Genomic DNA, 16,582 nt, shown 5'->3' with positions numbered 1-16,582 from the left:
AGATGGCAGTTGTATGGTCTAAAATTTCTTGAGCTCATACTCCAATTAACTATGCTTAAATTTTACATTCTGGGAAGTTTTACTTTGGGCGATGCCTTAACTGACTTAAGGGAAAAAAAATTTCCAACCGCGCCCTGCTACATATTAAAGATGGCCACTGGTAAGTATAGCCAATCCTGGAATCTCTTCCTTTTGAATCTTGGCAGCCTCCGTAACTGTTAAACCAAATGAATATGGCAAAAGTGATGCTGTGCCAATTTTCAGGCCGAGGTTGGGACTGGCAGCTTCCATTTCCTGTGGCTTGGACTACCTCTTAGAACATAGCTGTCATGGTGTAAGGAAGGTCTAGCAACCACGTGGAGAAACCCAGGTAGAAGGGAATGGAGGCTCTTGGCCAGCAGCCTGCACTAACTTGCCAGCCCCGCAAAGTGGATCTTCCAGCTCCAGCTGAGTGGGCCTGGCTGATACTGCATGGAATAGAGAGAGACGAGCTGTTTCCACAATGTTCTGCCCAAATTGCATATTCAAGAGCAAAATAAATTGATTACTGGAACATACCTCAAACCTCAACTCAAGTTATCATAAAAGATTTAAAATTAATTAAATGGAGCAGTGAAAGAAGCAATAATTATTGTTGAGCATTTGCTATGTGACTAAATGTTTTATACAACTTTATTGTTTACAATAACCTCGGATGGTATTATTTTCCTTATTTCAAAGAGCAAGCAATTGTAGACTTGCAGATTAATTGCCTAAGATTTAACTAGAAGGGTAGTACTCAAAATCAGATCTAAGTCTGAGGCACATTCTTAGCAGGAAAATGGGAATAATGGCTTTATCTAAGAAGGAAATTCCAAGCTTATGCTGGGGTGTCTCAAATACTTATCCAGTATGGATTAGGAAAATATGATGTCAATTAGAAGGTGTCTTCTGAGGGTCTGTCACACTGCTTAACAAAACTCTTTGCAAATTCGTGGTAACATTTTTTGAAGCACAGTATTCAGAAAACAGTGACATCTTCCTAGTATTTTTTATGATGCCTACTAATTGCAAGTGCTCCAGACTAAGGCGGTTACAAAGATCAGTGACAAGATTCTTGCTCTAAAGCTTGTTACCTTTTAGTGGGAGAATGAAGACATGTACAAAGAGCTGTTTCCCAAGGTACCAAGGAATAAGTTGTATAAGTGAGGAATAAAGTGCTAGGAGAGCTTATTCACTCATTTAACAAATATTTTATTGGATGTCTATGTAGCAGTAAACAAGACAGATTTGTTCCTTGCTGACCACTCATATTACTTTTGCTGGAAACACCAGAAAAGGAGCAGTGCATTTTGGTTTGGCTTGAACTATGCCTAGATATGGGGATTAGGAGAATAGTCTACGTAGAGGGATAATTGTGAACTGAAAAATGAAAAACACTGAAACAGGAGAAAAATGGGCCATGTGTGAGGACCTTAAAGTGAGAACCATATTTGATCGACTTTAAAATTCTATCAATTTTAAGTCAGACCATTATTTTATGTATCAAAAGAAAAAAAATATTAAACCTTTATAACAGTGGTTTTCTCAACTAGACGTGATTTTGCGGACCTATGGCAATGTCTGGCAACTTTTTGGTTTTCACAACTGGTGATGTTATCACAAGGGTGATGCTACTGGCCTGGAGTGGGTAGAGGCCAGGGATGCTGCTAATCCTCCTTCAGTGCACAGGGAGGCCCCCACAAAGAAGAATTATTCAGCCCAATATGTCAGCAGTGTCATGGTGGCAAACACTTGAACTATGAGATGCCGTAAGTTTTAAGATACATCTAGAATATTTAAAAATGTATTTTTAGATGAAACACAGTAGGTCGGTTTCACTGAAATGAACCCAGGATTTGTAATGGAAAATGATGCAGGTACGCTGTATCTGAATCCTGTTTACTTACCTTGGAATAGTAAAGTGATGATGGACCAGGGCTGTTTCCAGAAATGAAAATTTAATGCAGTGTAAATCACAGGGCTGGCCCTTCGAGGTCACCTATTTGTCTCTTCTTTTGGGAAAACATTTCATTCTAATTACAACTAACTAGATAAATCTATTTCTGCTAATTCTGATCTCAGGGGAAACAATACTGACTCATCAATCGTATGGAATCTCTTATTAACTTTTTTTAAAGCCTAGCTCTATGTCACTTATTCCATGAGGACTTCCCTGAAGCATTTCAGTTCAAAGTATTCTTTTCTTCTCTTGAGTTTCTTTAACACAACATCTGTACCTCTCTAATAGTCTACATCATTTATGTGATTTAATGTTTCTTTAAATGTAAGTTCTTGAAGAGTCAGGATCCATGACTGACTCACATTCGTAACTGTGAGGGAACACATTATATTACCTAATATGTCACAGCCATTCAATAAATATCTGTACAATGAATAACTGAATAAACATACAGTGCTGAAATATCATAATTAAATACAAACTCCTCAGACTTCTCCCAGCTCTTTTTCACCTTTCCACAGAGGGCACATTTGGTAAATCTTTAAATCTATTTTAGCAGCTCTCCAAGTTCTCATGCTTGAGTTATACAGTCTCAGAGAGCAGAGTTCTTGAACAAGTCCCAACCACTACGTAACAAAACACCATTTAGTGAATTCCATTAAGTTTTAGGTGATTTCCCCATGGGGTAGCAGTCAGAGTTTAGACTGAAAATACTGAAAGCACCTTACAAAGGTGGAGTCCCAAATTCCTTTGAGGAAACGAGGGACATATATGAGAGTACAAGGAAATTTCTACATGTTGCTCATAAAACCCAACTGCATTACTGATAGTCATAGATTTTGCACACTTTTGTGTGTGTGGGGGGGAGGGGATTTAGGAATAACAAGAAATATTGTAAAAATGTATGAATGTCACAGAGAAAGGAAGAAAACAAGGGAAAAAGATCAGTTATAGAATTTTCAGGGGTTCTTTAAAAGTACATTAAAAAGCAAGACTATTAATCTTTTATTATAAAATAGCTTAGTGGTAGAAGAAATGATTGTGGCCAATATATGTATGAAGGGTGTGAAGGCCATGGCATAAATTAATCTGCAGGACTCTTTTTAGCATTCCCTTTTTTTTTCCTTCAGAGTGGTCTCTGAGCATCAATCATTGTTTGGTGCTTGATTCTAGCAAGTCTTTTGCTTCATTTATTTTGGTTGCTAAGTAAGGAGATCCACCTGAGAAGACAAAGAAAAATAAATGAATTAAAACACACTTGATTATTGACATATTTTAAAGTCACAAATATTTTTAAAAACCCACTTACTTATAAAATCTGATATTGCCCCACACATTTGTCCTCTGACAAATTATTTTATAAGCTGACTAGAAATCAAAACAGCATAAATTAAATTGTGTAGTGAAGCACTACAGATGACTAACAATCAAAGATAACCTCTGAAAAAAATAATGAAAGAAAGTTATCATCAGGAATAAATTGAAAAACATCCAAACATTTCACTGTCAGACACTCACCTTTCAAATATTTGACCAGAGCATTTCCTGAAATTAAGTGCAGAGTTATAAAATCTATTTTCCCAAGACTTTCTAAGAAAGGGATGAAAATACATCTATGAAGGAGGATGTCAATGAAGGACGTAAATCAATCCAAGGATCTTTCAAAGGGTTATCAAACCTTATAATTTCACAAAAATAAAATACCTATTAGAAAAGCCAATATGCACTATCCAATTTCTAAAAAAGCATATTTCCTAATACAGATGAATGAACTAATGAAAATAATGTTCAAGGAAATGCTCTCTGTTCTCTGAAATGCTCCCATTAGAATACTTAGAACACTGTCTTGGATTCACCATGTCCTAAAATAAAATTAAGTCAGTTCTTTTTTAGAGTTCATTACAACGCAGTTTTTCTAATACAAACACAAGAGGGAAGTTGAGTTGAATTTCGAAAGCAGAATCATTATAAATCACAAATACAGCCTTTCTGACATACAAAAATACTAGCTGCAAACTGTCACATTAAAGCTATATAAACATCATATACCTTCTAATTTCTAGTCCTCAGCACTGTCATTGCTTAATGCTCAGGCTGACAATCATATTATAGTTAACCAGTCTCTTTGTGTTTATTTTTTATTCTCCCTCTGAGTGTAAACTTTCTATAGCTTTTGAAAACATCATAAGGCCGCAGTAGCCTCCAACACACCAAAAAGCATCTAGATAGCATTGGTGTAAATTTATTCAGGCCTTTTATGGATATATCAAACCACTGTATGAAGACAAAGAGAGCAGGGAAACAAGAGCAACTAACCCATGTAGTGGAAAGGGCAATGATGGAGGAAGCTATATTTAGCTTTTTGCCCTTGAGGATACTGCTGACATTTTTATATCAAGATCACCGTAAACACTTATAGGATAAATCACAGAGTGTCCATGAATGTACAATAAAAATTACAAATAAAGTTGATGGAAGTCTTTCAAATACAGTTGGTTATGAAATAAGTTGATTTCATGATTATCTCTGAAAATGATCTTGGAATTAGGTAATGTCAATCTTGATAAGCTGCTTAAATTTTCACAGTAACCAAGGTAATTCCAGACATCTTGTATGTCTTCAAAAAATATTAAATTAATTGAATTAACTCAAATTAACCTTTGATTGATATGCATTTTGGATATTCAAATCACAGTGCATAATACGCTCAATTAGCAGTTGGGAAATAAATGACAGCCACAGAAGACTGAGAGTCTTATTAAATGTTATACAGAGAAAATATCCTTCAAAATGAAGGTAAAGTGTAAAGGACTTCTCAGACAAACAAAAGCTAAGAGAATATGTCACAAGCAAATTTGCAATGTGTCACAAGCAAACTTGCACTATAAGAAATAGTAAAGGAAGTTCTTCAGGATGAAGAAAAATGATAGCAGATGTATATTTGGGTCTAAAACTAAGGAATTAAGAGCACAAGAAAGGTAAAAACATAGGCAAATATAAAAGACGTTCATCCCTCATTAAAGAATTTCTTTAAAAGATAATTGTTTAAAGCAAAAGAATAATGTTTTGTGGGTTTGTAACATTTATGGTAAAATATATGAAAAGAATAGCACAAAGTCCAAGAGAAGGAAAACAGAAATACACTGTTTTAAGGTTCATACTTATAGTGAAGTGGTTTAGTAATATTTGAAGGTATAAAAAAAGATGCAGAGGCAGGGCAAGATGGCAGACTGGTGAGCTGTATGTTTTAGTTACTCCTCCAGGAAAGTAGGTAGAAAGCCAGGAACTGCGTGGACTGGACACCACAGAGCAATCTGACTTTGGGCATACTTCATACAACACTCATGAACACGTGGAACTGCTGAGATCAGCGAAATCTGTAAGTTTTTGTGGCCAGGGGACCCGCGCCCCTCCCTGCCAGGCTCAGTCCCGGGGGAGGAGGGGCTGTTAGCTCCGGGAAGGAGAAGGGAGAACTGCAGTGGTAGCCCTTATCGGAAACTCATTCTACTGATCCAAACTCCAACCATAGATAGACTGAGACCAGACACCAGAGAATCTGAGAGCAGCCAGCCCAGCAGACAGGAGACAGGCATAGAAAAAAAACAACACGAAAAACTCCAAAATAAAAGCGGAGGATTTTTGGAGTTCTGGTGAACATAGAAAGGGGAAGGGCTCTGAGGCGCATATGCAAATCCCGAAGAAAAGCTGATCTCTCTGCCCTGTGGACCTTTCCTTAATGGCCCTGGTTGCTTTGTCTCTTAGCATTTCAATAACCCATTAGATCTCTGAGGAGGGCCCGTTTTTTTTTTTTTTTTTTTTAATCCTTTTTTCTTTTTCTAAAACAATTACTCTAAGAAGCCCAATACAGAAAGCTTCAAAGACTTGCTATTTGGGCAGGTCAAGTCAAGAGCAGAACTAGGAGAGCTCTGAGACAAAACGCAATAATCCAGTGGCTGAGAAAATTCACTAAACACCACAACTTCCCAAGAAAAGGGGGGTGTCCGCTCATAGTCATCATCCTGGTGGACAGGAAACACTCCTGCCCATCGCCAGCCCCATAGCCCAGAACTGCCCCAGACAACCCAGTGTGACGGAAGTGCTTCAAATAACAGGCACACACCACAAAACTGGGCGTGGACATTAGCCTTCCCTGCAACCTCAGCTGATTGTCCCAGAGTTGGGAAGGTAGAGCAGTGTGAATTAACAAAGCCCCATTCAGCCATCATTTCAGCAGACTGGGAGCCTCCCTACACAGCCCAGCAGCCCAGAACTGCCCTGGGGGAACGACACTCACCTGTGACATAGCACAGTCATCCCTCAACAGAGGACCCGGGGTGCACGGCCTGGAAGAGGGGCCCACTTGCAAGTCTCAGGAGCCATACGCCAATACCAAGGACTTGTGGGTCAGTGGCAGAGACAAACTGTGGCAGGACTGAACTGAAGGATTAGACTATTGCAGCAGCTTTAAAACTCTAGGATCACCAGGGAGATTTGATTGTTAGAGCCACACCCCCCTCCCTGACTGTCCAGAAACACGCCCCATATACAGGGCAGGCAACACCAACTACACACGCAAGCTTGGTACACCAATTGGACCCCACAAGACTCACTCCCCCACTCACCAAAAAGGCTAAGCAGGGGAGAACTGGCTTGTGGAGAACAGGTGGCTCATGGATGCCACCTGCTGGTTAGTTAGAGAAAGTGTACTCCACGAAGCTGTAGATCTGATAAATTAGAGATAAGGACTTCAATTGGTCTACAAATCCTAAAAGAACCCTATCAAGTTCAGCAAATGCCACGAGGCCAAAAACAACAGAAAATTATAAAGCATATGAAAAAACCAGACGATATGGATAACCCAAGCCCAAGCACCCAAATCAAAAGACCAGAAGAGACACAGCACCTAGAGCAGCTACTCAAAGAACTGAAGATGAACAATGAGACCATAGTACGGGAGATAAAGGAAATCAAGAAGACCCTAGAAGAGCATAAAGAAGACATTGCAAGACTAAATAAAAAAATGGATGATCTTATGGAAATTAAAGAAACTGTTGACCAAATTAAAAAGATTCTGGACACTCATAGTACAAGACTAGAGGAAGTTGAACAACGAATCAGTGACCTGGAAGATGACAGAATGGAAAATGAAAGCATAAAAGAAAGAATGGGGAAAAAAATTAAAAAATCGAAATGGACCTCAGGGATATGATAGATAATATGAAACGTCCAAATATAAGACTCATTGGTGTCCCAGAAGGGGAAGAAAAGGGTAAAGGTCTAGGAAGAGTATTCAAAGAAATTGTTGGGGAAAACTTCCCAAATCTTCTAAACAACATAAATACACAAATCATAAATGCTCAGCGAACTCCAAATAGAATAAATCCAAATAAACCCACTCCAAGACATATACTGATCACACTATCAAACACAGAAGAGAAGGAGCAAGTTCTGAAAGAAGCAAGAAAAAAGCAATTCACCACATACAAAGGAAACAGCATAAGACTAAGTAGTGACTACTCAGCAGCCACCATGGAGGCGAGAAGGCAGTGGCACGATATATTTAAAATTCTGAGTGAGAAAAATTTCCAGCCAAGAATACTTTATCCAGCAAAGCTCTCCTTCAAATTCGAGGGAGACCTGAAATTTTTCACAGACAAACAAATGCTGAGAGAATTTGCTAACAAGAGACCTGCCCTACTGGAGATACTCAAGGGAGCCCTACAGACAGAGAAACAAAGAAAGGACAGAGAGACTTGGAGAAAGGTTCAGTACTAAAGAGATTCGGTATAGGTACAATAAAGGATATTAATAGACAGAGGGGAAAAATATGACAAACATAAACCAAAGGATAAGATGGCTGATTCAAGAAATGCCTTCACAGTTATAACGTTGAATGTAAATGGATTAAACACCCCAATTAAAAGATATAGATTCGCAGAATGGATCAAAAAAAATGAACCATCAATATGTTGCATACAAGAGACTCATCTTAGACACAGGGACACAAAGAAACTGAAAGTGAAAGGATGGAAAAAAATATTTCATGCAAGCTACAGCCAAAAGAAAGCAGGTATAGCAATATTAATCTCAGATAAAATAGATTTCAAATGCAGGGATGTTTTGAGAATCAAAGAAGGCCACTACATACTAAAAAAAGGGGCAATTCAGCAAGAAGAAATAACAATCGTAAATGTCTATGCACCCAATCAAGGTGCCACAAAATACATGAGAGAAACACTGGCAAAACTAAAGGAAGCAATTGATTTTTCCACAATAATTGTGGGAGACTTCAACACATCACTCTCTCCTATAGATAGATCAACCAGACAGAAGACCAATAAGGAAACTGAAAACCTAAACAATCTGATAAATGAATTAGATTTAACATATACAGGACATTACATCCCACATCACCAGGATACACATACTTTTCTAGTGCTCACGGAACTTTCTCCAGAATAGATCCTATGCTGGGACATAAAACAAGGCTCAATAAATTTAAAAAGATGGAAATTATTCAAAGCACATTCTCTGACCACAATGGAATACAATTGGAAGTCAATAACCATCAGAGACTTAGAAAATTCCAAATACCTGGAGGTTAAACAACACACTCCTAAACAATCAGTGGGTTAAAGAAGAAATAGCAAGAGAAATTGCTAAATATATAGAGACGAATGAAAATGAGAACACAACATACCAAAACCTATGGGATGCAGCAAAAGCAGTGCAAAGGGGGAAATTTATAGCACTAAATGCATATATTAAAAAGGAAGAAAGAGCCAAAATCAAAGAACTAATGGATCAACTGAAGAAGCTAGAAAATGAACAGCAAACCAATCCTAAACCACGTACAAGAAAAGAAATAACAAGGATTAAAGCAGAAATAAATGACATAGAGAACAAAAAAACAATAGAGAGGATAAATATCACCAAAAGTTGGTTCTTTGAGAAGATCAACAAGATTGACAAGCCCCTAGCTAGACTGACAAAATCAAAAAGAGAGAAGACCCATATAAACAAAATAATGAATGAAAAAGGTGACATAACTGCAGATCCTGAAGAAATTAAAAAAATTATAAGAGGATACTATGAACAACTGTATGGCAACAAACTGGATAATGCAGAGGAAATGGACAATTTCCTGGAAACAGATGAACAACCTAGACTGACCAGAGAAGAAATAGAAGACCTCAACCAACCCATCACAAGCAAAGAGATCCAATCAGTCATCAAAAATCTTCCCACAAATAAATGACCAGGGCCAGACGGCTTCACAGGGGAATTCTACCAAACTTTCCAGAAAGAACTGACACCAATCTTACTCAAACTCTTTCAAAACACTGAAGAAAATGGAACACTACCTAACTCATTTTATGAAGCTAACATCAGTCTAATACCAAAACCAGGCAAAGATGTTACAAAAAAGGAAAACTACCGGCCAATCTCCCTAATGAATATAGATGCAAAAATCCTCAACAAAATACTTGCAAATCGAATCCAAAGACACATTAAAAAAATCATACACCATGACCAAGTGGGGTTTATTCCAGGCATGCAAGGATGGTTCAACATAAGAAAATCAATCAATGTATTACAACACATTAACAAGTCAAAAGGGAAAAATCAATTGATCATCTCAATAGATGCTGAAAAAGCATTTGACAAAATCCAACATCCGTTTTTGATAAAAACACTTCAAAAGGTAGGAATTGAAGGAAACTTCCTCAACATGATAAAGAGCATATATGAAAAACCCACAGCCAGCATAGTACTCAATGGTGAGAGACTGAAAGCCTTCCCTCTAAGGTCAGGAACAAGACAAGGATGCCTGCTGTCACCACTGTTATTCAACATTGTGCTGGAAGTGCTAGCCAGGGCAATCCGGCAAGACAAAGAAATAAAAGGCATCCAAATTGGAAAAGAAGAAGTAAAACTCTCACTGTTTGCAGATGATATGATCTTATATCTAGAATACCCTGAGAAATCGACGATACAGCTACTAGAGCTCATAAACAAATTTAGCAAAGTAGCGGGATACAAGGTTAATGCACATAAGTCAGTAATGTTTCTATATGCTAGAAATGAACAAACTGAAGAGACACTCAAGAAAAAGATACCATTTTCAATAGCAACTAAAAAAATCAAGTACCTAGGAATAAACTTAACCAAAGATGTAAAAGACCTATACAAAGAAAACTACATAACTCTACTAAAAGAAATAGAAGGGGCCCTTAAAAGATGGAAAAATATTCCATGTTCATGGATAGGAAGACTAAATGTCATTAAGATGTCAATTCTACCCAAACTCATCTACAGATTCAATGCAATCCCAATCAAAATTCCAACAACCTACTTTGCAGACTTGGAAAAGCTAGTTATCAAATTTATTTGGAAAGGGAAGATGCCTCGAATTGCTAAAGACACTCTAAAAAAGAAAAACGAAGTGGGAGGACTTACACTCCCTGACTTTGAAGCTTATTATAAAGCCACAGTTGCCAAAACAGCATGGTACTGGCACAAAGATAGACATATAGATCAATGGAATCAAATTGAGAATTCAGAGATAGACCCTCAGATCTATGGCCGACTGATCTTTGATAAGGCCCCCAAAGTCACTGAACTGAGTCATAATGGTCTTTTCAACAAATGGGGCTGGGAGAGTTGGATATCCATATCCAAAAGAATGAAAGAGGACCCCTACCTCACCCCCTACACAAAAATTAACTCCAAATGGACCAAAGATCTCAATATAAAAGAAAGTACCATAAAACTCCTAGAAGATAATGTAGGAAAACATCTTCAAGACCTTGTATTAGGCGGCCACTTCCTAGACTTTACACCCAAAGCACAAGCAACAGAAGAGAAAATAGATAAATGGGAACTCCTCAAGCTTAGAAGTTTCTGCACCTCAAAGGAATTTCTCAAAAAGGTAAAGAGGCAGCCAACTCAATGGGAAAAAATTTTTGGAAACCATGTATCTGACAAAAGACTGATATCTTGCATATATAAAGAAATCCTACAACTCAATGATAATAGTACAGTCGGCCCAATTATAAAATGGGCAAAAGATATGAAAAGACAGTTCTCTGAAGAGGAAATACAAATGGCCAAGAAACACATGAAAAAGTGTTCAGCTTCACTAGCTATTAGAGAGATGCAAATTAAGACCACAATGAGATACCATCTAACACCGATTAGAATGGCTGCCATTAAACAAACAGGAAACTACAAATGCTGGAGGGGATGTGGAGAAATTGGAACTCTTATTCACTGTTGGTGGGACTGTATAATGGTTCAGCCACTCTGGAAGTCAGTCTGGCAGTTCCTTAGAAAACTAGATATAGAGTTACCATTCGATCCAGCGATTGCACCCGGAAGATCGGAAAGCAGTGACACGAACAGATATCTGCACGCCAATGTTCATAGCAGCATTATACACAATTGCCAAAAGATGGAAACAACCCAAATGTCCTTCAACAGATGAGTGGATAAATAAAATGTGGTATATACACACGATGGAATACTACGCGGCAGTAAGAAGGAACGATCTCGTGAAACATATGACAACATGGATGAACCTTGAAGACATAATGCTGAGCGAAATAAGCCAGGCACAAAAAGACAAATATTATATGCTACCACTAATGTGAACTTTGAAAAATGTAAAACAAATGGCTTATAATGTAGAAAGTAGGGAAACTAGCAATAGAGAGCAATTAAGGAAGGGGGAACAATAATCCAAGAAGAACAGATAAGCTATTTAACGTTCTGGGGATGCCCAGGAATGACTATGGTCTGTTAATTTCTGATGGATATAGTCGGAGCAAGTTCACAGAAATGTTGCTATATTAGGTAACTTTCTTGGGGTAAAGTAGGAACATGTTGGAAGTTAAGCAGTTATCTTAGGTTAGTTGTCTTTTTCTTACTCCCTTGTTATGGTCTCTTTGAAATGTTCTTTTATTGTATGTTTGTTTTCTTTTTAACTTTTTTTCATACAGTTGATTTAAAAAAGAAGGGAAAGTTAAAAAAAAACAAGGAAAAAAAAAAAGATGTAGTGCCCCCTTGAGGAGCCTGTGGAGAATGCAGGGGTATTCGCCTACCCCACCTCCATGGTTGCTAACATGACCAGAGACATAGGGGACTGGTGGTTTGATGGGTTGAGCCCTCTACCATAAGTTTTACCCTTGGGAAGACGGTTGCTGCAAAGGAGAGGCTAGGCCTCCCTGTATTTGTGCCTAAGAGTCTCCTCCTGAATGCCTCTTTGTTGCTCAGATGTGGCCCTCTCTCTCTGGCTAAGCCAACTTGAAAGGTGAAATCACTGCCCTCCCCTCTACGTGGGATCAGACACCCAGGGAAGTGAATCTCGCTGGCAACGTGGACTATGACTCCCGGGGAGGAATGTAGACCCGGCATCGTGGGATGGAGAACATCTTCTTGACCAAAAGGGGGATGTGAAAGGAAATGAAATAAGCTTCAGTGGCAGAGAGATTCCAAAACGAGCCGAGAGATCACTCTGGTGGGCACTCTTACGCACACTTTAGACAACCTTTTTTAGGTTCTAAAGAATTGGGGTAGCTGGTGGTGGATACCTGAAACTATTAAACTACAACCCAGAACCCATGAATCTCGAAGACAGTTGTATAAAAATGTAGCTTATGAGGGGTGACAGTGGGATTGGGAATGCCATAAGGACCAAACTCCACTTTGTCTAGTTTATGGATGGATGTGTAGAAAAGTAGGGGAAGCAAACAAACAGACAAAGGTACCTAGTGTTCTTTTTTACTTCAATTGCTCTTTTTCACTCTAATTATTATTCTTGTTATTTTTGTGTGTGTGCTAATGAAGGTGTCAGGGATTGATTTAGGTGATGAATGTACAACTATGTAATGGTACTGTAAACAATCGAAAGTACAATTAGTTTTGTATGACTGCGTGGTATGTGAATATATCTCAATAAAATGATGATTAAAAAAAAAAAAAAAACAAGGAAAAAAAAAGATGCAGTGCCCCCTTGAGGAGCCTGTGGAAAGTGCAGGGGTGTTCGCCTGCCCCACCTCCATGGTTGCTGACATGACCGCAGACATGGGGGACTGGTGGTTTGATGGGTTGAGCCCTCTACCATAGGTTTTACCCTTGGGAAGACGGTTGCTGCAAAGGAGAGGCTAGGCCTCCCTATATTTGTGCCTAAGAGTCTCCTCCTGAACGCCTCTTTGTTGCTCAGATGTGGCCCTCTCTCTCTGGCTAAGCCAACTTGAAAGGTGAAATCACTGCCCTCCCCCCTACGTGGGATCAGACACCCAGGGGAGTGAATCTCCCTGGCAATGTGGAATATGACTCCCGGGGAGGAATGTAGACCCGGCATCGTGGGACGGAGAACATCTTCTTGACCAAAAGGGGGATGTGAAAGGAAATGAAATAAGCTTCAGTAGCAGAGAGATTCCAAAACGAGCCGAGAGATCACTCTGGTGGGCACTCTTACGCACACTTTAGACAACCCTTTTTAGGTTCTAAAGAATTGGGGTAGCTGGTGGTGGATACCTGAAACTATCAAACTACAACCCAGAACCCATGAATCTCGAAGACAGTTGTATAAAAATGTAGCTTATGAGGGGTGACAATGGGATTGGGAATGCCATAAGGACCAAACGCCACTTTGTCTAGTTTATGGATGGATGTGTAGAAAAGTAGGGGAAGGAAACAGACAAAGGTACCCAGTGTTCTTTTTTACTTCAATTGCTCTTTTTCACTCTAATTATTATTCTTGTTATTTTTGTGTGTGTGCTAATGAAGGTGTCAGGGATTGATTTAGGTGATGAATGTACAACTATGTAATGGTACTGTAAACAATCGAAAGTACAATTTGTTTTGTATGACTGTGTGGTATGTGAATATATCTCAATAAAATGATTAAAAAAAAAAAATGTAGCTTATGAGGGGTGACAAGGGGATTGGGAAAGCCATAAGGACCACACTCCACTTTGTCTAGTTTATGGATGGATGAGCAGAAAAATAGGGGAAGGAAACAAACAGACAAAGGTACCCAGTGTTCTTTTTTACTTCAATTGCTCTTTTTCACTCTAATTATTATTCTTGTTATTCTTGTGTGTGTGCTAATGAAGGTGTCAGGGATTGATTTGGGTGATGAATGTACAACTATGTAATGGTACTGTGAACAATCAAAAGTACGATTTGTTTTGTATGACTGCGTGGTATATGAATATATCTCAATAAAATGAAGATTAAAAAAAAAAAAAAAAAAAAGACATAATGCTGAGCAAAATAAGCCAGGCACAAAAAGAGAAATATTGTATGTTACCACTAATGTGAATTCTGTGAAAAATGTACAATGTTTTATACTGTAGAATGTAGGGGACCTAGAGATACCAATTAGTGGAGGGGGAATGATAATGTAATAAGAACAGATAAACTATGGAGGGTAATCTCAATGCTATGGGAATGCTCAGGAATGATTATGGTTTGTAAACTTTCTTGGATATAGTAAGATCATGTTGGAAGCAATAGAGTTATTTTAGGTTTTTTTTTTCTCTTATTCCTTTGTTTTCTTAGGGGTTGTTAATTTTCTTGGGGTATGGTAGGAACATGTTGGAAGCAATGTAGTTATTTTAGATTATTTGTTTTTCTTACTCCTCTGTTTGGACATGGTTTATTAATTTTCTTGGGGTATGGTAGGAACATATTGGAAGCAAAGTAGTTATTTTAGGTTATTTGTTTTCCTTAATCCATTGCTTTGTTTGAAATGTTGTGGGGTTCTTTTGGTTGTTGTTTGCCTGTTTGTTTTTAATTTTTTGATAAACAAAGTTAAAAAATTGAAAAAAAATCAGTAGAAAAATGGGAGTAAAAACTAAATGACAAATAGGGTGGGATGGGGGGATGGTTTGGGTATTCTCTTTTCACTTTTATTTTTTATTCTTATTCTGATTCTTTCTGATGTAAGGAAAATGTTCAGAAATAGATTGTGGTGATGAACGCATAACTATATGATCATACTGTGAACAGTTGATTGTATACCATGGATGACTGTATGGTTTGTGAATATATTTCAATAAAACTGAATTAAAAAAAAAAAAAAGATGCATACTGTAACCCTCAAGAAATATCTAGAAGATAAAACAAAAATATATGGCTAATGAACCAATACTAGAGATAAAATGGAGTACTAAACAATAGTCAATGAAAAGAAACAAGGAAAAGAGGACAAGAGAAAAAAAGGATAGATGGAACAGAAAGAAAACAAATAGCAAGTTGGTAGACTTAAACCCAACCACATAATTACATTAAATCTAAACAATCTTAACACACCAAGATAAAAAAACTGGGATTGTCAGATGGATTTTTTTAAAAAGGAAGAATCAACTAAATTTGCCTGTAAGAAATCCACTTTAAATACAGAGACACAATCTCGAAGACAGTTGTATAAAAATGTAGCTTATGAGGGGTGACAATGGGATTGGGAAAGCCACAAGGACCACACTCCACTTTGTCTAGTTTATGGATGGATGAGTAGAAAAATAGGGGAAGGAAACAAACAGACAAAGGTACCCAGTGTTCTTTTTTACTTCAATTGCTCTTTTTCACTTTAATTATTATTCTTGTTATTTTTGTGTGTGTGCTAATGAAGGTGTCAGGGATTGATTTAGGTGATGAATGTACAACTATGTAATGGTACTGTGAACAATCGAATGTACGATTTGCTTTGTATGACTGCGTGGTATGTGAATATATCTCAATAAAATGAAGATAAAAAAATAAAACTAATCCCTTATTGAGGAAAAAAAATAAATAAACAAATACAGAGACACAGAAAGATTAAAAGTAACAAGGTGGAAAAAGGTACACCATGCAAATACTAACCATAAGAAAATTGGAATGGCTCTATTAGAATGATGGAATGTGTCTACTGGAATAAGCTTCTCATAATAGACAAATAAGATTTCAGAAGAAGGAATGTTATAAGCAATAAAAGGCCCAATTGATAGTGACAAAGATATGTGGAAAATCCCCCAAGTAGTTGGAAATAAAACATACTTCTAAAGTACCAAAGAAGAAATCACAAAAGAAATTAGAAAATATTTTGAATGAAAATGAAAACACAACATAAAAAGTTGTGGAATGTAGCTAAAATGAGCTTAGAGGAAAATTTATAGCTGTAAATGCTTATATTATAAAAGCAAAAAGGTTCAAAATCTAGGGGATCTAAGCTCTCACCTTAGATGCTGTCAGAAGAGGAAATTAAACCCAATGTAAATGGAAGGAAAAATAAAGATAACAGCAGAAATCAGTGACATAGAAAATAGACAAGAGTTGAGTCCATCAATGAAACAGATGTTGGTTTTTTGAAAAGACCAATAAAACTGATAAACTGAATATGAGAAAAAGAGGACACAAATTGCCAATGTCAGGAATGAAAAAGGAGATATCATTACAGAACTCATACAATATGAAAATAAGAAGTTAAGAACATGTTTTTTTTTTGCTTGTGAATTTGACAATGTACACGGAATGGATGAATTACTTGAAAGACAATGTTTGCCAAAACTAATTATCAAATCAAGAAATAGAACCTGAAAAGTCCTATCC

The 16,582-nt window shown here is 37.5% G+C and overlaps 1 protein-coding gene across 1 annotated transcript in view; it reads right to left on the bottom strand.

Annotated features, from left to right (window-relative positions):
* Positions 1-2,958: 2,958 nt before the first annotated feature.
* The window catches only part of DNAJC15 (DnaJ heat shock protein family (Hsp40) member C15), an 86,848-nt gene continuing 73,224 nt past the window's right edge, over positions 2,959-16,582 (bottom strand). Inside the window, exon 6 of the mRNA XM_037800426.1 lies at positions 2,959-3,201. Coding sequence (XP_037656354.1) covers positions 3,131-3,201 — 71 coding nt within the window. The 3' untranslated portion in view covers positions 2,959-3,130. The remainder of the gene's footprint in view (positions 3,202-16,582) is intronic.

The sequence above is a fragment of the Choloepus didactylus genome, chromosome 12, assembly GCF_015220235.1.
Source record: "Choloepus didactylus isolate mChoDid1 chromosome 12, mChoDid1.pri, whole genome shotgun sequence".
In the NCBI taxonomy this organism is placed as follows: Eukaryota; Metazoa; Chordata; class Mammalia; order Pilosa; family Megalonychidae; genus Choloepus; species Choloepus didactylus.
This window is presented reverse-complemented; position numbering and strand designations above follow the sequence as displayed.